At 41.9% G+C, this 27,519-nt stretch overlaps 2 protein-coding genes across 2 annotated transcripts; one reads left to right on the forward strand and one right to left on the reverse strand.

The window, feature by feature from the left end:
* Positions 1-3,702: 3,702 nt before the first annotated feature.
* Positions 3,703-13,662, reverse strand: LOC125379957. The gene is made up of 3 exons (XM_048395873.1): positions 13,121-13,662; positions 4,079-4,202; positions 3,703-3,717 (listed from the first exon to the last, which is right to left on the reverse strand). Exons 1-3 carry the CDS (start codon positions 13,492-13,494, stop codon positions 3,703-3,705), a joined length of 513 nt encoding a protein of 170 aa, XP_048251830.1. The 5' UTR covers positions 13,495-13,662.
* Positions 13,663-21,485: 7,823 nt separating this feature from the next.
* On the forward strand, positions 21,486-24,518 carry LOC124140289 (glycoprotein 3-alpha-L-fucosyltransferase A-like). The gene is made up of 2 exons (XM_046507795.2): positions 21,486-21,509; positions 23,094-24,518. Exons 1-2 carry the CDS (start codon positions 21,486-21,488, stop codon positions 24,372-24,374), a joined length of 1,305 nt encoding a protein of 434 aa, XP_046363751.2. The 3' UTR covers positions 24,375-24,518.
* The last annotated feature ends 3,001 nt before the right edge of the window (positions 24,519-27,519 follow it).

The raw sequence follows: 27,519 nt of genomic DNA on the forward strand, positions 1-27,519 counted from the left end.
GAATCCGAATGAGAAGTGTAGGTTTCCCGATAATGGACTGAATGGACATTCATTGTACAACAATTGCGCTCTGTACGACTCACACAACACGCGGTGGTTCGTTTTCTAATGCACAATATGAATAGATGGTTGTATCATCAATAAACAGCTTCGACTGTTATCAAATAGCTTTTGAATGCTGTTGGGTTAATACACGAATTTTATCAGGTCGTCATGACATATCCAAACAAGAGATTTGTCTCATTCACTTACTATATATTTTCGAGCACAGGCGGGTTAGAGGTCTTTGTTGCCGCAATTCACTGTGATTACTTGAGTTTGTTGTGATTGACAATGCGATCATTTGTTCGAAACCCTGATTTGTCTAAAAATAGACCGCTTCCGTGTCCCGCCCTGAGAGCGGAAGATCCGGGGTTCGATCCCCGGCCGCGTCATGCCAAAAGACGTTTAAAGATGGTACTTGTTGTTACCCTGTCTGGCGCTCGGCATTATGGGGCTAAAGCAAGGACTGGTCGGCTCAGAGTCAGTATACTGTGTCTGAGTGGAATATTCATGTTAAACTGCGACATGGTATATCAGTGAGCTAGCACTATAAATCGGCATCAGTCCGGACTAGTGCAAGCAGCCACACACACGTACGTGCACGTCGCTATACAAATGATGTTTCCCTCGTTTGAAGTATTAAATTAGAGGGAAACTACTTTCTCCTAGTGGTACGTTCTCTAATCAAGGGAGGTAATTATGCAGGGTAGATGGCGCTGTCATTTGGAGGTATATAAGGGGAGGGTTTTATGATGTCGCCCCTCTCGTTTGCTCTCAAGGCAGTTCAATTAACAACATGACTGATGAAATATCAACCTCGACAAAACTAGACGCCATCTTGGATCAGCTAAATTCAAACAAGACAGAAATTGAATTGGCAATAGATTCAAAAGTTACGGAAAGGCGTCAGGAAAATAAAAGCAGAAAAGAATACAGGTGGTCACAGGAGGGAAACAAAATTCAATTTGGCTTCAACAGAATGTGTTGACGGGTTGAACAAAATCAGACAGTTAATATACTCTGGAACTTTATGAGAAGCGGAGTGCTATTGGTTCAGAGATCCAGAGATTACAGCAGAGGAACAAGCTAATCAAGATTGCAGATTCATCAGAAGGTGGTTGGGAAACAGGCCGAAACTACGTGACAAACGATTAGGTAGATGTTCCTGACGATGATAAGAAGATTACAAGGGCTGATTAAAAGCAGTAAAAAAAATCAAGCAAAAACGAAATCGGAATGCGCAGTATCCGACAAGGCCAGGAGCCAAGTCCAGGATTTCACAACACAGCCCGTGCAGTTTGCTTTACCTGCTTCTTCTGGTGTGCAGTCGATTCCACCAATCAACAACCAGCTTTTTCGAGGTAAAGGTCAGCGACAAGGATCATATTTTCACCCACTTCGGAGGAGATTGTCCCGATCTCAACGCAAATGTCCAAACTGCAAGGTTGTCAAGCAGCGTCACGTCAGCAACCGCCGTGCAGTAGAGAGGGCACAGGCCAAGGTCTATCAGTTAAGTGTTCATCTACTCAATGTTTAGATGCATATGATCTTAAATTGCCTGATAACTAGAGCAGGGTGCTGCAGAAAGGTAAAGTTTGAAACAGAATGAAAACTTTTGGCAGCAGATAAGTGCAAACGACTTTGTTTTAGATATCATCAAAAATGGATACAAATTTCCATTTTTGTGTATGCAACCCAAAATGTACGTAATAACCAGTGTGCCTTAAATAACGCTGATTTTGTGTGTGAAGCTGTATCAGAGCTTGTCAAGAAACAACTAGTTGTTGAGTGTGATACTCCGCTGTATGTTGTTAATCCTCTATCTGTCGCTATTCAGTCATCGGGTAAGAAACGCTTGATTTATGACCTGAGTATTGTTAACAGGTTTGTGTTCAAACAGACTTTGAAAGTTAAAGATTTGAAAACTGTTTAGAACATATCAGTGCAAATGACTGGCTAATCAAGATTGACATCCATTCAGCATATCACCATATAGATATCTACGAAGGATATACTGACCTTTTGGGCTTTGCTTGGAATGCCTCTGATGGAAAAAACACATATTTATAAGTTTGCAGTACTTCCCTTTGGACTGACAACAGCTCCATACGTTTTCACAAAAGTCACTCGCCAGCTTGTCAAGAAGTTGAGATTTGAAGGACATAAGATTTTCACTTATTTGGTTGATGGTATATTATCAGTCAGAATCAAGAGCACTGAATTCAGGTTCTGTCATTAAAAATGACTTGATTAAAAATCTTTATGGGCACCATCGCAGTCCTTGGAATGGCTCGGTTTTCATATTCAGGCTACAAATATGACTATATCTGTGCCTCAGAGGAAGATAGTCAAGGTGAAGCGTTCAATTACAGACCTATTAAAATCCAAGTCAAAGAATGTCAGTGCGAGATGTAGCTTCTGTTGTCGGTCGGCTAGTGTCCATGAAACTAGTACTGGGGCCGTTATCACAGCTTATGACAAGATAATTAAGTATAGACACACTTATTGTTTCTACTTGACATGGTTCAATAAAGCTTTCATGTGACAGTATTCATCAATTGAAACTTTGGCTTGGTAATCTTGACAAACATTCTTCAAGAGCACTTGTTGATAAATCTCTTACTACAAGACTTGTTTATTCTGATGCCAGTGATAGTGGTTTTGGTGGATACTGTGTTGAGAGTGATTCTGACAAGTCCCATGGTCAGTGGTCTGCGGAAGAACCTCGTCAGAGTTCTACATGGAGGGAGTTAAAGGCTGTTCACTTGACATTACTGAGTTTTATTCCAAACCTGAAGAGCAACCGTGTTATGTGGTGTACAGACAATACAAACGTTGTGTCAATCATTGAGAAAGGCAGTATGAAAATACATTTGCAAAATTTGGCTTGACATATATTTGAAATATGTACAAAACAGTCAATACAGTTGTATATGCAGTGGATTCCACGATGTGATAATCAGAGGGCTGACTATCTTAGTAGAATGATCGATTTGATGATTGGAGTATTTCAAAACCGTATTTCAGCAAATTGAACGGAAATGGGGTCCACATGAAACAGTCAGATTTGCTACATATTTAACACTAAACTTAAGTACTGCAATTCTGGAAGTGACGTTGTCGACTGTTTCACTGTCAACTGGGGTGGCGTTATGAACTGGGTGGTTCCTCCTGTATGTTTGATTCCGAGGGCAATCAAACACAATATCTGAATGTAAGGCTAAGGGTACCCTGGTGATACCAGAGTGGCACTCTGCTTGTTTCTGGCCATTGATATGTCCTAACTCAGTTTTCATTCCACAGGTGAGAGATTGAATGTATTTGCCACAATCGAATGAGGCTTATGTTGCCAGTAGATTATAGGGTGGCATGTTTGGGGAGAGAGATCTTTCATTTAACATGTTAGCTCTTAAGATTAATTAAGATTGTCTTTTTGGCATTACGATAATCTGTACATTGATATTGACATATGGTGGATGCCGAGTGTTAAAGAGGTGTTGTCTTGAACCAGTTGAATCAAGTGATTATCATTGACCTCAGACATGACTATGTTAAAGAACTGATTGACTTTGCCTTGTTTAGACAAGTCACGACAAGTGTTCTCCTTCTCCGTCAAACATACAACCAAAGCAGAATTCAGTAGAAAAACGCTTGATGATTTTACGGAGTTCCAAACTGTAACATAACGACAGCAAGGATTCAATATACTGGATCACACAAACAGCTTCCGCTTCATCTACTAGAGACCCATGAAGAGTCCGGGGTAGAATAGGTCTTCAGCAACCCATACTTGCCGTAAAAGGCGACTATGCTTGTCGTAAAAGGCGACTAACGGGATCGGGTGGTCAGGCTCGCTGATACATGTCATCGGTCCCAATTGCGTAGATCGATGCGCATGATGTCAATCACTGGATTGTCTGGTCCAGACTCGATTATTTTACAGACCGCCGTCATATAGCTGGAATATTGCTGAGTGCGGCGTTAAACAACAAACAAACAAAATCAAATCATCTACTAGAACTTTCTCTGGGCGTACTTTCTTGACGATGAACCGCATGGTTGCTTCCTCGTTGTCATGGAGCTTGATCTTCGCATCTTGATCTCTGTAATCATCTTGAAATTTCCTGATGATGACTTGAAATTTCAACTTGGTATCTAACCTGCTGAGATAACAATTTCAAGAAAGATTTCAACATGCTTGAATCTATAACCATGGTATACTGGACTCCGAGTCTCCACGTACTATATTTTGCACCGTTTGAGCAGGATAAGCTCTCCATTGTTCGAACGCCCATTATCATCACTATGATTCATAAACACATGGGGGCGGTCGGATAGCCAAGTGGTTAGAGCGTTCGATCGTCGCGCCGAAGACCCGGGTCCAATTCCCGACATGGGTACAATGTGTGAAGCCCATTTCTGGTGTCCCCCGCCGTGATATTGCTGGAATATTGCTAGAAGCGGCGTAAAACCATACTCACTCACTCACTCACTCATAAACACATGCTTATGATATGATCGGAATCGTACAATGGACTCTGCTTTCAACTAACGGAAAAGGGTGTTGGCTCTTATATTTAAAGGGATACTAAAATTGTGTATATTGGCAGTCACAGCATGTCTTAGTTTTCTCATGTCACTAACTACAACGTCGAATAAACCGCAGACCGTCGACTACAGCCCCCGTCCTTTAAGGCCCTGTCGATATTACAGCTTCCAATACAATAACATTGATAAGAAATACGTGAATCATTGACGTTAATACATTATTGTTCAAACAGTTGAAGATAAGACGTCAACGACAGAGAAAACCAGTCTCGAACCGCCGAAACAGATTCTATTGAGTGTAAAAGGCAAAATAGCAGTAAAAATGATAAAAATGGATCACTGAAAGTCAATGATGACGCCAGCTGCCCTACGCTGCAATGCATATCTAAAGAAAACACAATGGCACATATAGAGTTTTCCTTTAAAAAAAGGCAATATGGATGCGTATGGTAGATTATCAACAAGATGTACATTCATGTAAACACGTAATATCCACGTGGGTGACTGAGCCCTCTATAACGGTATTTCTGACGTGGGTTGGTTGGTTGGTTGGTTGGTTGGTTGTTAAACGCCGCACTCAGCAATATTACAGCTATATGACGGCGGTCTGTAAATAATCGAGTCTGGACCAGACAATCCAGTGATTTATATCATGAGCATCGATCCACGCAATTGGGATCAATGCCATGCATCAACCAAATCAGCGAGCCTGACCACCCGATCCCGTTAGTCGCCTTTTACGACAAGCATAGTCACCTTTTACGGCAAGCATGGGTTGCTGAAGACCTATTCTACACCGGATCTTCACGGGTCAGGAAAGCTTAGTATTGCTGGACTAACTATAGCAGAGGGTAGCCCTCGTGCAGCATCCCATTCTCAGTCAGTGTTTTCAAGTCACTTTTCACCGTGAAGGTATTCCATGACATCAAATCATGTAGGAGTGAAATATAAATACAACTGCCAGGCGAGAGTGGTATTTTCGATGAATTAATAATTTTGTAACAAATTCGACCCAGATGGTTATAAAATGGCATTTGCAAAAATAGAAGCTCTGACGTCCTTGATTTGTGCAGTTAGCATTTGACATGGATGAGCTTAGAATGTCTGCACGATATTCGTCGCAAATTCACAATGAATCGTAAATTTAAAATAACAATTAACAATTGGTGTTTTCTTCAAGGCGGCGATAATGGATCATCCTGGTTGATGTTCCCTTGAATAATATATGCTTAGCTGCACATCCTCCGCATTTATGTGGGTTCGAATCCCGGTTCTCCCCGATTATGTTTCTAGTTTTGTCAGCACCATACCCGTGCTCGTGGGTTTCACCGAAGTGGTAAACGTCCGAGACCTGCATCACTTGGGGCTTTCCTCCCACATTAAGCTGACACGCCGCGATATAACTTGAATACTGTTAAAAGTGGCGTTAAACCCAACCCACCCACTCACTACTCCGCATTTAATCGGGGCTTCCAGTTCATCCAATTTGGCACTGGGGAAATTATCTCTCTGTTGAATTTGAAATTTGTATTATATTGATCTGTATTATAAAATGTCAGAACATGTACATATATACAATGTTAACCAAATCAATATTGACTTGCTCTGTAATGCTATTGCTTTGGACCTAAACATGTAGTTGGTTGGTTTGTTGTTTTACGGAATATTCCAGCTATATGATGGCGATCTGTAAATAATTGAGACTGGACCAGAAAATCCAGTGATTGATATCATGAGCATCGGTCCACGCAATTGGGATCGATGACATGTGTTAAACGTGGTATCAACACTATTGTAGCTCTATCACGGAGGTCAGTAATGTATGAGTCAGATACCCAGTAGTTGATATTATGAGCAACGTTTCACGCCGTCGGGGACCATGGCCACGGTATCAGCCACGTCACCTTGCCCTACAAAGCCGATCCATCACAGTAAGTGCCAGTGAGTAAAGAGGGGTGCAAACTCCGTGTCAAGGTCACAGCAGCCCCATCATGGTCACAGGCGACGTGTTATTTAGTGCAGTCATCTGAACGTCGACCATAGACGACTTATCGAGGCCTTTGATGCTGAACGTCACAGTATTGCAGCCATCGCGGCGGTATGCATAATCGAGTTTAATCAGCCAAGTGGTTGATATAATGAGACACGTTTCATGCCATCAGGGAAGAAGACACCTAATCAACCATTGTCCCTTATTGCTGCGACATAAAACAAAATTCACTCACATAAAGTGTTAAAATCATCCACTTAAGTGCAGTCGGTCAGCCGACATACGTCTTTGTGCCAATGCCTATGAAAGCACACAGTCAAATGTGGGTGGATGTGTTTGGGTTAATGTTTCGAACAGTATTTCAGTAACATCAGATTCATGTGGGAGGAAAGCGGGAAGTTATGCAGGTCGTGGAGGTTTCCAATTTGGTGAAACCCACGAACACGTGAATGCTGCTTAAAAACCTAGGTTGGTTGGTTGGTTGGTTGTTTAACGCCGCACTCAGCAATATTCCAGCTATATGACGGCGGTCTGTAAATAATCGGGTCTGGACCAGACAACCCAGTGATTGATATCATGAGCATCGATCCTCGCAATGTGAGATCGACGACAAGCATCAACCAAGTCAGCGAGCCTGACCACCCGATCCCGTTAGTTGCCTTTTACGACAAGCATAGTCGCGTTTTACGGCAAGCATGGGTTGCTGAAGATCTATTCTACCCCGGATCTTCACGGGAATAAAAACCTAGGAGCATAATCAGGGCCAATCGGGATTCGAACCAACAATCAAAGGGACGTAACTCTGCACTGCGAGTTATTTTCGTCCCTCGGCAATAGACATGGCTTTTTCTAAAGGTCCACAGATATCTTCCCGAGAGGAAGGACTTTCTCTATATTCACAGACACTTCAAGTTGAATTAATACTGTATGGATTCCAAAACCCTCAAAGGATTTGCTTGAATTTTGATTGTCTCAGCAAAGAATCAAGTTCAATTCTGTCAAACATTTGATTTTTTCTACGCACCCACCGCTATCCACACGGACCCTTGACCCATGGATCATTTCTCACAAAACGTGGTGACCATAGACACACATAACGATGGGACAAGATACCCTCACCTATTCGCGAACACCTTGTATCATCTCTATTCGCTAGTAGTTCATAAACCCATGCTTATGTTATAGTCGGAATCGTAAAATAATCCAGATAATATTATTCCTAATATTAATGTAAAGCATAAATATAGTGAACACAATGTCATGTAAAAGGTCCGCATGGAAAATAGGCAATATGCATTTTTTATGGTCGATTATCAGCAAAATGTACGTAAATGTAAATTATTCTATCCACTCGTGTAGCTTCCACGTCTCTCATCCAGTGCTCTGAAGTCGCCCACTCCCCGTGTAGGCAATATATATGGCATCCTAAATATCAGAATGAAATCTGAGCGCCGTTCAATTCAAATATTAATTGTATGAAAGGTCTCGGGGCCATTACACAAAAAGTGCATACAAAACAGCACAGGATAATGTACGTATATGTAAATTAATACTATCCGCGTGTTTGACTCTGACAGTTCATCATCTTCCCGAGGCAAGGGAGTTAACTGACTATAAAAGTCCAGTTTCCACCCTTGCCGAACTAGGCTGGTATTATGGAGTTACATTTTGGCTGGACTAACGAGTCTATGCATAGTCCAATCAAATTCGCACACCGGAATTGAAATCAGGTTCGTAAACTTTCGTGCAGATTTCGGTCGATTGCAGGATTTGCAAAACATGTGCACCGCCTACTCGTTGTCAGCAGATATTTTCCAAATCCTTTCATGTTTTTAATCAAGGTGCTCACGTGATTTGATGCATTCGCGATGTAAAACCCGTTTTATCACAATATAGATCTTGATTATCGATCAGATCGTCTTGACCGGGCGCCACCATTTTGTGGGAAGCAAGCGCAAGTGATACGAGAGGTGGAATCTGATTGGCCCATAGGAGAGGCTTAAAAGAGAGATAACTGGTAATAGCCACTGGCGGCGCTACGATCGAACCCAGTAATTCCAGCCTAGTTCGGCCAGGGTGGAAACTGGACTTTTATAGTCAGTTAACTCTCTTGCCTCGGGAAGATGACAGTTCATATGACATTATACAAGCCGTAGCTGGAACAAAGGGCAGCACTGGTGTAGCTTCCACGTCTCTAATCCAGTGCTCTGAAGTCGCCCATTACTCGTGTCGGCAATATATGGCAACCTAAATATCAGAATGAAATCTGAGCGCCGTTCAATTCAAATATTAATTGTATGAAAGGTCTTGGGCCAGTACACATGACGTGCACACAATACAGCACAGGATCATCTTACGACATCACGGTCGCTTTTTACGGCAGGCATGGGTTGCTAAATAGATCTTCAGCAACCCATGCTTGCCGTAAAAAGCGACTATCCTTGTCGTTTGATATATTTATTGTTTATTGTTTAACGCCGCACTTAGCAATATTCCAGCTTTATGACGGCAGTCTGTCAATAATCGAGTCTGGACCAAACAATCCAGTGATAGCCAACGTGAGCATCGATCCACGCAATTGGGATACGATACGACCACCCGATCCCGTTCGTCGCCTCTTACGATCAGTAATACTTGCCCTTTAGTTCAAGCGCGGGTTGCTGAAGACCTATTCAACCCCTGATCTTCACGGGAAAGTTAATTATTAAAAAATATGAAAGAAAATAATTCTGTTCACTGTCATAGATTACTCAGATTACTATTTCACCATTAACAGAAAATTTATAACAATTTTTTTTTTATCATAAATATGTTAAAATGTTATTTGATATAAGAATGTTTATCTTAATATTGCAAAGTTGAAAAAGAGGTCAATATTTTAATTCTACAATCCAGTCACGTGATTCAGGGGTCCCATGAGATTGCAACTGCGCATGCGTAGACCAGTGCGACCTCATGGCGGAGATGGGATACATTTCGTTCTCCGAGTTGAAATTTTCTTAGGATAATTTGCTGCCAATTACTCTGGTTTTTTTACGATCCCGAGGTGATCGCATTCATAGAAGGTTTACCGTTTGACAACCTGCGGAGTTGTCAGAATTTCCACTTGAATATTGACCTACCTCTTGGTTGACCGTGTCGGCTGCCATGATGGGGACGACGTTCGTAATACGATTTCTGCGGAGCACAGATCTACACCCAAGGGAAAATCTAAAGCAAAGACGTCTAAATCTACGAGTTATTCGAGCTCTAAACCCTCTACTAGTTCGGGGGACAGTGTAGCTAAAGCAGGGACTTCGCATTCGGTAACATGAATGGCACTAATGCTAGACAAACTAAAGAAAATGTCGGAGGGGCTTTCGCAACTGCGGTCATCGTTCAAATAAGTAGAACAGAAACTTAACAGTCAACAAGTTCATTCCTATGGAGAGGACGATTACTTTCCGGAGTATGAGTTGGGCGAATGTGCAATCTTATTAAAATCAGATCTTAGTTCTCGCTACCAATGGAATGACCAATCAGAAGGCAGCTTTCTCGTGCTTTACGGCACTAATTTCAAATTGGCGACTACGCTTCGAAACACATTTTGACAAATTCTCGATTACAAATTTGAAACCTGAACAAAAGAACATTCTGATATGGCTAATAGATGGTCTAGATTGTATGGATTCGGTCGTTAAACCCGTAACTATCGTTCGGAATACCCCGTGTTAAGGTTTTCGATGTTGTAAGATTAGAAATCACATTCCGACTGTCACTTTCATGATCTGGTAAGCGACGCTCTTATTGGTCTGATGAAAGGTCGTTCTGACCCCCCCCCCCCCCCCCCCCCCCTTTATTTTGAAAAAATTCTTTATTTCTGTATAAATTACCACCAAGACAATAAATAGATCTCAATTGAGCACCCCCCCTTTTCAAAAAAGCTGTATCCGCCCATGTCTTTGTTTAGCGGTAGCGAGAACTAAGGTCTGATTTAAATTAAATTGGGCGAATGTGGAGACGATAATATTAAATCCTCACAATTGACTCGTAATTTCAAGGGACTGTGTTCCAACGCTAGGGACATTATTACTGACCCATTAGGGAAAATGTACTCACCCTCGCATTATTATGCGATTATTCCACATGAGGATGATGAATTCTGTTACTTTAGACAAAGTCTCGGACTTACTGAGGGATACTCTGAGCCTATTGACCCCAAGTTGGCAGACATCATCAAAACTTTGTTTGATTTGAAAACTTCTTGCGATGGCGACAAGCTCAATGAAGAGCGCATAAAATCGTATCGCAAGCCCGAGAACTGTGATGTGCTTGACGTTCCGGAATTAAACAAGATTTTGTGGGATAACATCTCGGCATACGCACAGAATGTTGACCATGTTTCCCGTGCTTTGGACATCCCATTTCGGAAAAAGTCCGAAATGGATAAAAAAACTTTTAGCGATACCCAGAAGTGCTTGGTCGACGCGCTTTGGTTGCTTGGAACCACAAACAGTGATCAGTTCACAGACGCCAATAAGCCGTGCCAGGTGAAATTAAACCCGAATTTCGAGCTTTGTGTTCCTCTTCATCAGAATCAACGCCAAACCTACTTTTTGGCGAAAATGTGGTTACAAATCTTCGTGATATTGGGACTATCGCCAGAGTGAGTGAGTGCGTGAGTTAAGATTTATAGTCACATCGGCAATATTTCAGCCATATCATGACTAAATCACGCTGTACATTAATAATACATAAATATAGACATTAAAATCTGTAGAAGGACTGTAAACACACTACACTATCACAGATGTAGATTTAAAACTAGCATATCATCATAAAATGTTATCAATTCAAAACAGTACACAATAAAAATGGGCTATAGATCACCAATAACCAAAGGTAGGTCACCATGCTAGGTACCATGGGGACTTACGATACACTATCGCCAGAGAGCGTCGACAGGCTACTGCAGGCGATCGTATGCAGGCTGGGGATACCCCTGAAATGAAGGAAATGGTTCCACCGGAGTGAAACACCCCCAACTGAGTGAATAAACGCACCCACTAACCCCTATAAAAAGGTGACAATTCCACCATACGGTAATAAAAACGGAACTAATAAAACGCATCTAAAAACACAATAACCTACCAAACCATATCACATAAACAAACAAACATCCACCATACCCAGCTCCCTTAGTTCTCCTCCCCAATCCCATCGGCATCTATTCCAAATCTCAAAATTCCCAAATTCTATATAAGCAACCCCTAAAACCCCCCTCTTGGGTTGCACAGACCACCTTCGCCCCTTTCGGAAACACATTAAATGGCCTGGCCGGGCCCATGTGCGAAATACGCATCAGTCGGAAAGCGCACATTAAATCTCCAAAGTAAGTAAGTAAGTAAGTACCATGCGGCATCTTAACAAAACGTCGCAAGATGGTAAGTCACTTTTGATCAGTACGGTACTACATTCTCCACTATGCAACACATGTCGACATGAACACGTGTCTCGGCACTTGCGTTGATAAACATTTAGAAACAGACATTAACTCGTTTTACAAGAACTTTGACCTGTCACATTGCTATTATGGTACGATACAACTCTGAATTGACTACAGGACAGCATTAATATCCCCTCTCACACACACAGTAACCTTCCGGAAACAAGCGACTATGCTTGTCGTAAGAGGCGACTAACGCGATCGGGTGGTCAGGTTCGCTGACTTGGTTCATGCATGTCATTGATCCCAATGGCGTGGATCGATGTTCATGATGTCAATCACTTGATTGTCTGGTCCAGACTCGATTATTTACAGACCGCCGTCATATAGCTGGAATATTGCTGAGTGCGGCGTTAAACAACGAACAAATCAAACCACGTGGAAACTGGCCTGTTGAATAAATCCTATGAACAATACTGTAAGACATAATTAGTTTACATGGTGATTTCCGGTAATAACATATCTTACCCTGAAGATTTACCCTTCTGTTATGAGTGTATACCATTCAGGATTACTTGTTCTGTAATCTCGTGTCTCTGTCTCATAATTAAGTGCTGCTTCACCAAAGCTGCAACTGGAAACAAATCAGTTAAATATTCGCAACAAATATCTGCACTAATATTTATTAGAGAGGAACGTTTACAACTCATTCTGTGATAGATAAGAGGGTTACAGGCCGGCAAAGCCACATTTCGAAAATAGATAGCCCAAATTGATGTGGCGCTCCCGGCAATGGTTATGGTTGCGTGATTGTATAATGTGGCTCTCACGGCTATGCTGTCAAAACATGCTTTGTGATTCTAACAGGTTACCGTATATAACAAAACAAGTCTTGTTTTCTCATTTCTTATTCAACAAGGATAACATATTCATCAGAACTTTACATTGATGAATATGAATAGCATATGAATATCATAATGGATCATAACTGCAGATGAAGGAGGTCGCCCACGTGGTCAGCATATTCCATCTCACTCAGGTGTTGGTTCAGGAGCTGGATCTTGAGGGACGCAATACGTGCATCGATTGCCTTGTACTTCTTTCTTCGTGAAGGTTCTGACCACTGGTGAGAGAGTCTCAGGACTGCAACCTCTTTGAGTGACTGCTCTCGCTGAAATAGCTTCACTACCTCGTAGATGTTCGGGTGGCACTTCTTGGCAAGTTTCTTTATCTTGTTGTGCCACCCTTCCAGGTGATTGTTGGTACGGTGGCCTTGGTTTTCGAAGTGATTCCAATTCTCTGGGATGAAGGCCTGTCCTTGAACCCAACTGGTTGTCACGTAGTCCATGAAAGCAGTCACTTTAGGGCCAGCAGGAGAGTCAGCAATGGCATCAAGCCACACATCATCCACTTTGTCACGAGGTACTAGAGGGAGGGCAGCAGCTCTTCTCACCAGCTTCTTCACCCCCTCATCTTCCTTATAGTCCATCACCAGACCTTCTTTCTGCACCCTCCTCCAGATACATTGGGTGAAGTGAAAGAAACACCCTCTAACTAATGTCCCAGGAAATACATCAGTCACGGCATTGTGAGCTGCACGTTCAAAGTCCAACTGAATTGTAAGTGGGGCAAACTCTAGACCTCCTCTACTAGCAAAATCGCAAAAGGTACTGAAACATGTTGACATAACACTCTTTTTTTCGATTGGACAACAAACAGTAAACTAATGGAAACATATGGCCAAACACCTCAGCATGTAAACAATAAATCTGATCAAACAACTTGGGACAGGCATAAAATGTACCACCACGCTTCGTAATTTAAATGTGAGATACTCATTTAAAGGTATCTCTAAAGAACACCACGCTTAGTAATTTAAATGTGGGACACTCATTTAAAGGTATCGGTAATCGGATTAATTAATTACCCGCTAGAATAGGTGAAATGCACTCAGCTGAAAATGTGGCCCTACCGGCAATAGCCATTTCTGAAATGTGGCGCTCCCGGCTAGACACCGATAAGAGAATCATGGGTTCATTGGTTCCTGGATTCCAGCTTCTACATGTAGACAATCAGCCCGTTTTCTGCTTGTCTCCAATGACGTATATGGAATACAATATCTGTGGGGTCGAAATACATAGGAATTTTATTCGGGAGATATATAGAGGTTATCACGCGAGTGTGTTTGGGGATGGTAAATATCCTGCATTAGGAATAAACATTGTATTTTGCGAGCCTTGGCTCTCTCACAAACATTACCGAAACATTGCGAGTTTTCCTGGAATGCGCGCATTAATATTTATTACGTCACAGGGTAAGTGATGTGTCAGTCGGACACTGACAGTAGCCAATATAGTTCTAACTGAAATCTGTTTCTTATACAGTGGCGAAGCAACATATACGCAAAACAACAATTGTTTTTAATTGCCTTTCGCGGCAATCCATCGGTCTGTCCGCTAGAGTAACTGCCCTTTGTCAAAGGGAAGCTACTCTAACCCTAGTCTATGAGACGTCACGGCCACGGTCAGACGTTGTTGACAGTCGGTCTGTCCTGTCATTACAATAAAAAGTGTAGTCAGATGTACACACAGCGACAAAACGAAACAAGGTAACAATTCAAACAGATTTCCGCCAAATCCAACTATTTTTATTTGTGGAGGAGGTTTCAAGCCGCAGAGGTCTACAAGCACAGATATGGCTACTGATCCCGCTTGGCTAGGCCTCGTGCCCTAGTCAAATTGTTTCGAAATTTATATCTCCAAAGTTGACAAAACTTATAAAATGCCTTAGCTACGTCACAGTTAGACACAGATTTTCAGTATATTAGACTGTTCTTTTGATAATGATAGCAATTATACCTGTAGTTTATCCAGATTCCCGATGGTTAATTCTGACTCGATCCCCGAATGACAAGGGCGACGCCATGTTTGTTTATAAACAGTGAAAGTAGTCCCTACTTGACCTTTGATATTTGCATCTCTATCCGCATATGACCCCAACGGATATCGTTTTTATCCGTTGGCTTTATCCTGCCGAGAAACCTACCCATTATATGATAAAGGTCGATATTCGGAAGATGAAATATTTAAACGACTTATTATCTCATGCAAAAACGTGTTTCTCGTGTTTCTCAGAATCCAATGCTCCAAATGCATGTCCACATCTGTATGAGTCACCATCAAACGGTTCTTAGAAAGCATTTCAGTCAAGTGGAATTAAAACCATTTGGATTCTCAAAACTCAAATGCCTTTCTTGAATTTTTGCAGTCTCGGAAAAGGACCATTCCCTGATCCTTTCGCACAACACGTGGTGACCATAGATCCACTCACCGGTGGGACAGGATACGCTCCCCCTTTCGCTTCGCTGTGTTCCCGTGTTTTTTTTAGGCGAACAGTTGACTTGCCTTTGCATGTGTTTGTGACGGTAGCCACCGATGGGAATGGATACACTCACTTTTTCGCGAACACCCGGTATCCTCACTAGTTGTTAGTGATTCGTAAACATATGCATATGATATAGTCGGAACCGTAAAAAGGGCTCAGCTGTTGCTGAATATTTCTTCTGAGAAAATCAGATCACCAAATGATAATTTTTTTTCAGGTAATGCAGACAACAACATTGATATCTGTAAGATATGTTTTAATCACTTTCTTTTCAGCGAAATGGATTTTTAAAGTTTTATTTTAAAAACTATTTGGAACTGAGTAGGTGGTGAAGTGGTAAATAATAAACTCTTTGTTCCGTGAAGTGTCCATTCGTTTGTACTAATGACGTGTAGTTTTTTTTAACGTTCCCTACATTAGCCCTGTTTTATTTTTTATTTTTTAACATATAATTTCGATTACACTCACCTCACGCCGATGAGTATCAGTGTTACACGTCGATCTGTCTTTTTATGACACTGATATTTCATGAAAACCCTGTACATGTATGTCTGTGTAATGAACGTTGAACAGTATAAAAAAGGGGTTTTATCGCTTCAATGCCAAAACTATTTTACAGATTTTACAGATTTTCGTAATTCAAACATATTATAATTAAAATAGTATTACTACACATTATAGTGATCTACTACATGTAATAAAAATATATTATTATATATATCAAAAATATTATTTGTAGTTTGTATTTATACTATGGGAGTCGCCTTTGTATACTGCATGAGAAACATGGGAAATCCGTCGCGACTTTGCTAGTTCATGGAGTCATAAACGAATAATTAAACAGTCGCGTGTACGAGCCACTAAATTGCTCCCCCATCTCAATTCCACACAACATTGGCCTGATAATACTTTTGTTTTATTATACTTCATCGATGTTATGCAACAGACATTGTTTCTAACCTAATTTTTCATAATTCATGTCTCAAGTAATTTTTGTTTACACACTGAGAAAAAGGTCTAGTTACTCAATTAATGTTTTGTCATCTTGTGTAAATAAAGCGGCAAAACTTTACCATAGACTTGTTTGATAGGCATTACTTAGAAGTTGACGGATGACAAGATAGACACAATTTTATGGATAACAACTTCTTTAATACTGTGAAAAGCGAGGTTTCAGTATAGATCCTTATACCGTTGTCAAGCAAGACTGAATGAGGGACATTGTACAGAATATATATAGTAGGTGGAGGATTAACAGTACCAACAATTTCTACCCCGGAATCTTCACGGGTCAGATATTCCTAGTAAACACATCTGACCACTACATACATACCATAGCAACCAACTGGACCGTCCATCTCTCTACCTTCCTCGACTGCTGCAGTCTGAACAAAGCCTATTGCGACTGATTATCTCTTCTCCGTTTGAAACAATCTACGACCAAGTGGTGTGACATGCCACAATAACTACATCTAGACGTGTGTACTATTGGAGTAATACCTTGGCTAACACTTCGAGCAGACGAACTACCCTTGCTTCCATTTGACTACCACTCTGACCACTAGCTTGAGGACCCGTGAAATATTCCGGGGTAGAATAGGTCTTCACCAACCCATGCTTGCCGTAAAAGGCGACTTTGCTTGTCGTAAAAGGCGACTAACGGGATCGGGTGGTCAGGCTCACTGACTTGGTTGACGCATGTCATCGATCCCAATTGCTCATGATGTCAATCACTGGATTGTCTGGTCCAGACTCGATTATTTACAGACCGCCGTCATATAGCTGGAATATTGCTGAGTGCGGCGTTAAACAACCAACCAACCAACTAGCTTGAGCAAATTGACCACTACGAAGACCACGACTTTGACCACAACTGACATTGCCATTAGTAAGTCTACCATACGGAACAAGATTACAATGATTGAAATTGCCATTTCTACGGAAACCCGCTCCATTGTGAGAAAGACATCCACCTGTTGACTGAACCTTGTGAACAAGAAAAAACATAATTGTCTGACCGCTCAGCGACCTCTGACAACTTTCTGATCTGACAAGAATTTCCAAACCAGGCGGCACACTATCCTTGACCTCTTCTAACACCATCAAATCTCTAAGTTCAGACATCTCTTTAAGAAACTCTGCATTAGTCCACTTATCGAACACGTGGCCCTTCTTAGCAATAAACTCGGCGTAACTCTCAGAACCTGCTTTCTTGAGACCTTGAAATTGCTGATGATACGCTTTATTGGTCACCTTATAAGCTTACTTACTTTGGAGATTTAACGTGCGCTTTCCGACTAATGCGTATTTCGCACACGGGCCCGGCCAGGCCATTTCATGTTTTTCCGAAAGGGGCGAAAGTGGTCTGTGCAACCCAAGAGTGGGGTTTAGGGGTTGCTTATATAGAATTTGGGAATTTTGAGATTTGGAATAGATGCCGATGGGGTTGGGGAGGAGTATAAGCCCTGAGAATAGCTGATTTAACCTGTTGGTAATCCCCAGCTTGTACGTCATCCAATTAGTTATACGCTACAGTTGCCTTGCCTGAAAGTTAAGAACGATAACATTCATTTATCTGGATCCGAGCTCCCGCCTGACTTTTATTTTGTCATGAACACACAATGCCATTTAGAAAGAGATCAAATGTGACAAATGTTATATTTGGGATACCACTTTCTTTGTAAAGAACAGAATCTGGTACTTTGGGGGGTTGAATCGATGGATAACCAACCTTCCAGTGTTTTTTTTGTATGTATTTTAGTCTTTCCTTGTTTCAGCCAAAGAGACTGAATCTTTGGTCGATTAAATTAGTTTGATATTCAGATGTTCTCGTCTATTTTATAGTCCAAGTGACTTATTTTAGCGATGGGCCCTCTGAGTTTATTTCCCGTTATTTAACCCAGCAGAGATTATTCAATCATTAGCGTGTTCAGTTAATTGACTCAGGTGTTAATTTGTTGCAGCCGATTTGATTGGCTGTCTTCGCACCTGGTCGGTATGTTGTCAAAGTGTTTTAGCTACATGTACTCTCATTTTATAACTGGAAGACAGTTGCTTAGCTAAGCCACTTGTGTTATTGATCTTATTTATTTAACCAGTGATCTTTCTCAGCGTTTTCAGGTGAACAATTGATTTGCCTTTGCATGGGTTTCAATCTAATTAAAATCAGATCTTAGTTCTCGCTACCGCTAAACAAAGATCTGAGGACATCCCATTATGGGTCACGTCAGACCGACCTTGCGTGAACTTTGACCGACCAATGGAATGACTAGTCAGAATGCAGCTTTCTCGTACTTTACGGCACTAATTTCAAATTGGCGACTACGCTTCGAAACATATTTTGACAAATTCTCGTTTACAAATTTGAAACCTGAACAAAGGAACATTCTGGAATGGCTAATAACTGGTCTAGGTTGAATGGATTCAGTCTTTAAACCCGTAACTATCGTTCGGAATACCCCGTGTTAAAGTTTTCGAGGTTGTAAGATTAGAAATCACATTCCGACTGCCATTTTCATGATCTGGTAAGCGACGCTCTGACTGGTCTGATGAAAGGTCGTTCTGACGTGACCCCTAATGGGATGTCTTCAGATCTTTCTTTAGCGGTAGCATGAACTAAGGTCTGATTTTAATGAGATTGCATGGGTTTGTGCCGGATGCCAGCAGTTGGGTAGGCTACGCTCACCTTGTTTCGAACACCTGGTATCATCACTATTTGAAAGTGATTCATAAACACCCTTTCATTACAGTTCGGGGTAGAATAGGTCCTCAGCAACCCATGTTTGCCTTAAAAGGCGACTCTGCTTGTCGTAAGAAGCAACTAACTTGATCGGGTGGTCAGGCTTGCTGACTTGGTTGATGCATGTCATCACTCCCAATTGCGTGGATCGATGCTCATGATATCAATCGCTGGATTATCTGGTCCACACTCGAATATTTACAGACCGCCGTCATACGGCTGGAATATTGCTGAGTGTGACGTTAAACAACAAACCATTAATCCATCATCGGTTATGGTCGCTAAACTGCATTTAATAAGTGTTCAGTTTTGACAAAATATAGTCACTTCTTGCATTCGCATTGGTAAGAAGTTCGGTAGCGAGGTATACAAATCAGAAACGAGTCACATATCACATACCAGAAATGCAAGGTAAGGGTTTTGGTGTGCACCATCAAGCGTACATGTTGCTTTGAACGCTGAGTCGTTGCAGCAAGCAACTGCTCGTGATAGTTGACAAGATCACATATTTCAATATTTAGAAATGATGAAGCTACCGACTGACGTGTCTACATAAGTGAGTCAACATATGGAATACACGGATCAATAAAACACTCAATCCTGTGCATCTAACACTATAACTTGACGTCTTGGTTCAATAATGATTAATCTCCAGGCAGTGACAGAGTCCAAGGGTCGCAAAGACACGATTAGAGTGAGTGAGTATGGTTTTACGCCGCTTTTAGCAATATTCCAGCAATATCACGGCGGGGGACACCAGAAATGGGCTTCACACATTGTACCCATGTCGGGAATCGAACCCGGGTCTTCGGCGTGACGAGCGAACGCTTTAACCACTAGGCTACCCGACCGCCCCGATTAGAATGAAGATCCATCAGTAACTGCTGGTGGGTGTGCAATAGGGGCGGCTGGTGAATATAGCGGGCTTTGTGAGATCTATCATTAGAAGACCATTTGGATTTTTCCGAAATGACACGAGCATTCAAGAATGGGGTTGCAACGGGTTTGTCTGTAATCGAAAATTAAAAACTGCCACGCGTTCTGGTAAGGGTCATAGGAGTCTGTAATATGGATAAAACTATGAAATATGAAATATATATATGGTCTGGGCGGTGGGGTAGCCTAGTGGTTAAAGCGTTTACTCGTCAGATCGAAGACTCGGGTCAGATTCCCCGTCTGGGTATAATGGTGTTCCTCGCCGTGATATTGATGGAATTTTGCTAAAAGCAACATAAAGTCATACTTACTCACTAATTCACTCACTCAGGCACATGTAAACCGATTTCGCTTGAAGAGAAACTATACGACCCGTGAAGATCCGGGGTAGAATTGATCCTCAGCAACCCATGCTTTCCGTAAAAGAGGAACTATGCTTGTCGTAAGAGGCGACAAACGGGATCGGGTGGTCAGTCTCGCTGACTTGGTTGATGCATGTCATCGATCCCTATTGCGTGGATGGATGCTGATGATATGAATCACTGGATTGTCTGGTGCAGACTCGATTATTTACAGACCGCCGCCCTATAGCTGGAGTATTGTTGAGTGCGGCGTTAAACAACGAACAAACAAAACAAACAGTGGTCATATCAATTTACTTGACAAGTATGTGATTATTAACATTTGCCTGTATATCGTGACCGTATTGTAGTCATCTTCATTCATCTTACAACGATATGCCAACGTTGAAAACACCTCGCAAATAGCACAGATGGCAATAACATATCTACCAAGCCGTTACGTCTTTACAGCATATAGACTCACCTTGATTTTATACCAAGCATTATATATTGTCAACAGGTCTCTGGTATCGTGAGTACATGATTGTTGTCTAACGCCATATACACTATCGTGTACAATGACGCTCTAACAGCAACGTCACAGCGTCTGACCAACCTGTCCAGTTTACTCGTCACATATGACCATTGGTGATTGAGGACCTATTCTGACCCTGACCCCAACAATGACGTATGTCGGGCACCGTTCTAGTATGGTCCGAGTTTACAGGTTGGACAACGGAAATGATGCAGGAACACCTCCGAATGTTAGTCATTTATTCCGATGGTGTTTGATCAAACTTGCTTTGTGCATGATGATACTTGATGTTGCTCTTGACTGCAAGACCTGGGTGCATACCGTTTAGTTTCTCGACTATATGAATCACAGTGTCCCTTGTGTTTGCATAGCACAGATAGGCGTATAGTATGATTAATAACTTCCTATGATACCAATGATAGACGCGCAGCCAATCATAGAGTGTGTCACTATCAAAGAGAGACGCGCAACCAATCACCGAGTGTGTTACAACGTCGATACCCGTGTACAGTGATGTTTCCTCAGTGTAACAGGTAGGAAGCACCATGGCCGGACTACGCCAACTTAAGGTAATACTTGTTATGTGCATGATGATACTTCCTGTTGTTCTAGACACCAAGACCTGGGTGAATACCGTTTAATTTTAGACTATACGAACCACGCTGTCCCTTGTGTTTAGATTTGCATAGCACAAAAAGGCGTATAGTATTATATATGACTTCCTATGATGCCAATGATAGACGCGCAACCAACGCAACGCGCGGACTAGGCCAACTTAAGGTAATACTCGTACTTTAGTTCACGATCCGGTGACGGTAATGATTGATGTTGGTAATCATGTAAAAATATTAACTGAAGGGAAACAGAACAATACCTCTCATCAAATGTTCGATTTTCAATTTTTAAAAAGAATTAGCGATATTATGCCCAAAAAGAAACTGTGCTGGCGTTTAAGCAACACTCAAAAAGTACTTGTTCACATTTCTTTATTTTTAAAATATAATTTGATTATAACTTTTTTAAAATCAAAAGAGAAATTCCAATAATACATAACTGTTGTTGGCAGGAGTACGGTTTTGCGGCGCTGGCAATAAATATTTACTTTTTGTGCAAATTGTGTGAATAACTGGTGCTACCTGCAGTGCTATTTCATCCAATGTCCATTACATCCTCCTTATCCTAATGTCTGCATAGTAATTGGTCCAAAATAGGAATGTGGTGATGGAACGTGGTTGTTTTAAATCCCAAACATGCAAGTGTTCAAATTAGAAATTATTTTCATAATAATTTGTAAAAGTTGGTCATCATTTCTCAACTTATGCATATCCCATGGACAACAACCGTACCATACATAGTAAATTGTCACATAATTGAAAGTTTTGAGTGTTTGTTCACAGTTTAAGGTGCTAACAACATAGCAATACACATCACAGGCAGACAGGCATTTATTCTCCACAACAAAATCGTTATCTTACATAGAGCTTTAAAGTAACTTATGTTCCTTAACTTTGACGCATCAGAAACAAAAATTATGTCAATGCAGTTCCCTATTTTGACTTGTACTATATGTTCTTCTAGTGTGTTATCAAGTTAAAAGATGACTTGCCTTTGCATGTGTTTGTGACGGGTGCCATCGGTGGGCAGGATACGCACATCTTTACGCGAACAACTGGTATCATCACTGTTTGATAGTGATTCATGAACACATGCTAATAATAATATGACGGATTCTTATGAATTTGGAAAGGGTATTGTCGCTTACAATTAAACATTCAAACATACATGTACTTGTGTTATGTGGCCTTCTTTCGACGTGTTTCCCCTCACGTAGAGTTAAAGGTTTTGTACGGTCACAATATAAGTGTTGTTCTTCCCCGTATAACGTGAAGCAGTTGATGTTTTTCCTCTCCCACTCCCTCACACACACACACACACACACACACACACACACACACACACACACACACACACACACAACCTCTAATCCACTCACTCGTTCACCAGCTTCCCCAACATTCATCCACTCACTCACTCACTCAATCATCCACTCACTCACTCTTCCTCTCACACATGTGTTCACGTACTACCCTAAACCCTATTCACTGACACAGAGTCCTGTCCACTGAATTGACTGAGATTGCTTTACATTTCAGACACAGCTTGTACACCCCTGTCGTGTACTCGGACGAGGCGCCGTGGCACACTTGACCCTTCTTGTCGGTGTAGTTGTATTGGTTATGCTACTATTCCGTCAGTCAAATGATTCTTTTGCAGATAAACAAGATAAAACAACTCCTAAACCTAAAACCACCACGACATTAAAGCAAAGGGTGATGTTACCAGGTGGCGTGAAAGATGAATCAGAGTTGTTCAAAGAGGACTATGAATATATGTATGGGATACCGAATTATGCACTGGTCATTGAGAAGGTCAAGAAAGTGGCATACAAGCCCATCAAGGTCTCCACAAAGGAAGAATCTGTTAAAATGCGGCCCTTGAAGAGACTTGCCTGGCTGAATAGTCCACCGTGGATGGCGAAAAAAGAGAACATTGATTTCTCGGCGTGTGCTGTCAGTGACTGTGTTATGTCGCTCAATAGCAGTGACGTCCCAGCGGCTGACGTTGTCTTGGTTCATGCAGACTTACTGAAAGACTGGATGGTGCCAAATAACAACCCAGACCAGATCTGGGTGTTCCACACAGCCGAGACAATTTACCAGTTCTACAATCCCCGAGCCATCCAACGGGCGGACTGGATTGGAAGATTCAACTGGACATTATCCTTCCGACTTGATTCTGACTTCATCTCTACGTACTCCAGACTCACCCTGAAGGACGACTTCGTCGACACCGCTAACTACACCGACATCGTCCTCAGGAAGACCAGGTCTGTGCTGTGGTTCGTCAGTCACTGTAAGACTCAGAGTAAACGGGGGGAATACGTTAAGGAACTGAGGAAGTACATAGATGTGGATATATACGGTAAATGTGGCAATTTGACGTGTGCCAAAGGACAACGGTGTGATGGGGTGTGGAGTAATTACTGGTTCTATTTGTCTTTTGAAAACTCACTGTGCAAGGATTACGTAACCGAAAAGTTTTTTAACCCATTTAAAAGAAGAATCGTTCCAGTAGTTAGGGGGGGATCAGACTACCGTACCCTGTTCCCCCCAGACTTGTACATCAACACAGCAGATTTCCCCAGTCCCAGAGCTCTGGCAGAACATCTCAAGGCTCTGCAGCAAGACCTACCTGGCTATACTAAGATCCTCAGGAACATGGCTAAGTACAAGCCTGGCGGGAACTTTCTGAAAGGTATTCCATTTATATGTGACATGTGTGCTAAGTTACATCAGCCTCTGGTGAGAAAAACATACAAGAATATATACAAATGGTGGACTGAGGGGATTTGTTTTGATGCCAAGGACTACTAGAGCCGACTTCCGACACTCTCGCATTTATTAAACTAAGGAAATGCTGACTTAGCGTTAGTCTTCCATGAACGAATAGTACCATGAATTGATTGTTAGTCAATCTGGAGGAGAGTCTTGTGTGTCACGTCAATAACGTGGATGAATCTTCAGATATCTAAACCAGTTTTGTGCTCATCATTTATACAATTTGAAAACTTTTTTTTCTATTATATACGTTTAAGTTTCACGATGAACGCCTTGCTGTCTAGCCTGATTGGGCCATGGATGGCCCAGTCGTCTAAGGCGCCGCGATTCGCTGTGCAGAGTTGCGTCCCTTGGGCACGCCAGAAACCTATGATTGTGGGTTCGAATCCCGGTTCGCCCCGATTATGTTTCTAGGTTTGTCATCCCTAAACCCGTGCTCGTGGGTTTCACCGAAGTGGTAAACGTCCGAGACTTGCATCACCTCGGGCTTTCCTCCCACATTAAGCTGAAACGCCGTGATATAACTGGTATACTGTCAAAAACGGCGTTAAACCCAACTCACTCTCTCACTCACTCCGTTATACCACACTGACAATGTGTACAATTATACAAAGATGACAATATGCGTAGTAATACCACACCAATATTACGTGCATTTATTAAAAAAAACTGACCTCTATGGAGTATATTGTTTAGACATATAACAATTGTATCTGTTACCATTGATGGTCAAATATAATTTAAACATCAAAATGATGCCAAACTTTGACTTCACACATTGCAGCCATGTGGGAACTGACCCGTTTCTTGCAAGTCTGTTACCACTCAGCTACCTAATTCCCTAAACTGATCTTTAAAATACCCCCAAAAATATAACGCAGGACATCTTTGCAGAAGAGTAGTATTAACCAATATACATCAACAAACTGTTAGCTTCGGACGATATCATAAGGAGTGTTTATGAATCACTATGAAATTGTTTGTTTGTTGTTTAACGCCGCACTCAGCAATATTCCAGCTATATGACGGCGGTCTGTAAATAATCGAGTCTGGACCAGACAATCCAGTGATTGCGAGTCTGACCACCCGATCCCGTTAGTCGCCTCTTACGACAAAGCATAGACGCCTCTTACGGCAAGCATGGGTTGCTGAAGACCTCTTCTACCCCGGATCTTCATGGGTAGTGAGTATACAACGTGTTCACCAAAAGATGAGCGTATCCTATATGAGCAGTTTTACTTCACGACATCACACTGACAAAATCTGACTTATTACACACCGAGACAATCTGTAATTACACAACATCGACATCAGCAGATATATCAATCTGGACCTTCCTGTTCATTTAAGACCGCCTCCGTGGTCTAGTGGTAGAGCGTCCGCCCGGAGAGCGGAAGGCCCGGGGTTCGATCCCCGACCGCGTCATACCAAAAGACGTTAAAAGATGGTACTTGTTGTTACCCTGTCTGGCGTTCGGCATGAAGGGGCTAAAACAAGGACTGGTCTGCTCGGAGTCAGTATACTGTATCTGAGTGGGGTATTCATGTTAAACTGCGGCATGGTATCTCAGTGAGCAAGCACTATAAATCGGCATCAGTCCGGACTAGTACAAGCAGCCACACAAACACACACACGTACATGCACGTCGCTATATAAGTGCAATTATCTTGGACGCGACGTTAAACCCCATTTCACCACACTTGTTCATTTATAACATAGGATATGTCTCGTCTACACATCGTCAAGCATGTGACGTATGCCATTGGTATAGGCGAGCTGAACGGAGTTGACAGTTGGAAGTACATTGAAGGTTAAAAAAATGTATTTTTAATCAATTGTGGTAATGAATAATTTAATGGTTGGTTGGTTTGTTGTTTAACGCCGCACTCAGCAATATTCCAGCTATATGACGGCGGTCTGTAAATAATCGAGTCTGGACCAGACAATCCAGTGAATGATATCATAAGCATCGATCCACGCAATTGGGATCGATGACATGCATCAACCAAGTCAGCGAGCCTGACCACCCGATCCCGTTAGTCGCCTCTTACGACAAGCATAGTCGCCGTTTACGGCAATAATGGGTTACTTAAGACCTCTTCTAGATATGGTGTCTGATGAAATTCCTTATTTCGATCTGAACAATATGTTTCCGTGTGTTTTAGGTGAACATTTGACTTGCCTTTGCATGTGTTTGTGAGGGTGCCAGCGGTTGGGTAGGTTACGCTCACCTTCTCTCGAACACCTGGTATATTTTTGAAAGTGCTCGTACCCGTGCTCGTGGGTTTCACCTAAGTAGTAAACGTCTGAGACCTGCATCACTTGGGGCTTTCCTCACACATTAAGGTGATCATGACGCGCGGCGACATAACTGGAATACAGTAAAGTACGGTTATAACGAACTCAAAGGGACTACAAATTTTAGTTCGTTTTAACCGTAGTTCGTTATAAGCATATATACAGCATAACTACAGCAAATAGTCGGGACCAAAAAAGTAGTTCGTTATATCCGTCGGTTCGTTATAAGCGTGTTCGTTATAACCGTAGTTTACTGTACTGTTAAAAGCGGCGTTAAACCCAACTCACTCACACACTGTCTGAAAGTGATTCATAAACAAACTTTCGTTACAGTTCGGATATCCTCGGTTATGTTCGCTAAACTGCATATAATAGGTGTACAGTTTCGAGATTATACAAATCAATCTTTGTATTCACATTGTTAAGAAGTTCGGTGTTTGCCAACCGGGTATACACATATCAGAAACGGGAAGCCCAATGCAAGGTTATTAATTTATTGCTTCACTCAGCGTACAGGTTGCATTGACCGTAAAATCGTTGCAGAAAGGGTACATTTGCTGTTGTCAATCATTCGTGATAGCTGACAAGATCACATACCTTCTCGGTCAAAGAGGCAGAGACTCGTCATCGCTCAAACTGTAACACAGGGACCAGCTGGTCAAGAACGTAGCCACAAGTCAATATCAAACTGTAACACAGGGAGCAGCTGGTCAGCAACGTAGCGACCAGTCAATATCAAACTGTAACACAGGGAGCAGCTGGTCAGGAACGTAGCGACAAGTCAATATCAAACTGTAACACAGGGAGCAGCTGGTCAGGAACGTAGCGACAAGTCAATATCAAACTCGTTCACAGGGAACAGCTGGTCAGGAACGTAGCGACC

This window comes from Haliotis rufescens, unplaced genomic scaffold (assembly GCF_023055435.1).
Source record: "Haliotis rufescens isolate VD_foot unplaced genomic scaffold, xgHalRufe1.0.p SCAF_15, whole genome shotgun sequence".
NCBI classification, from domain to species: Eukaryota; Metazoa; Mollusca; class Gastropoda; order Lepetellida; family Haliotidae; genus Haliotis; species Haliotis rufescens.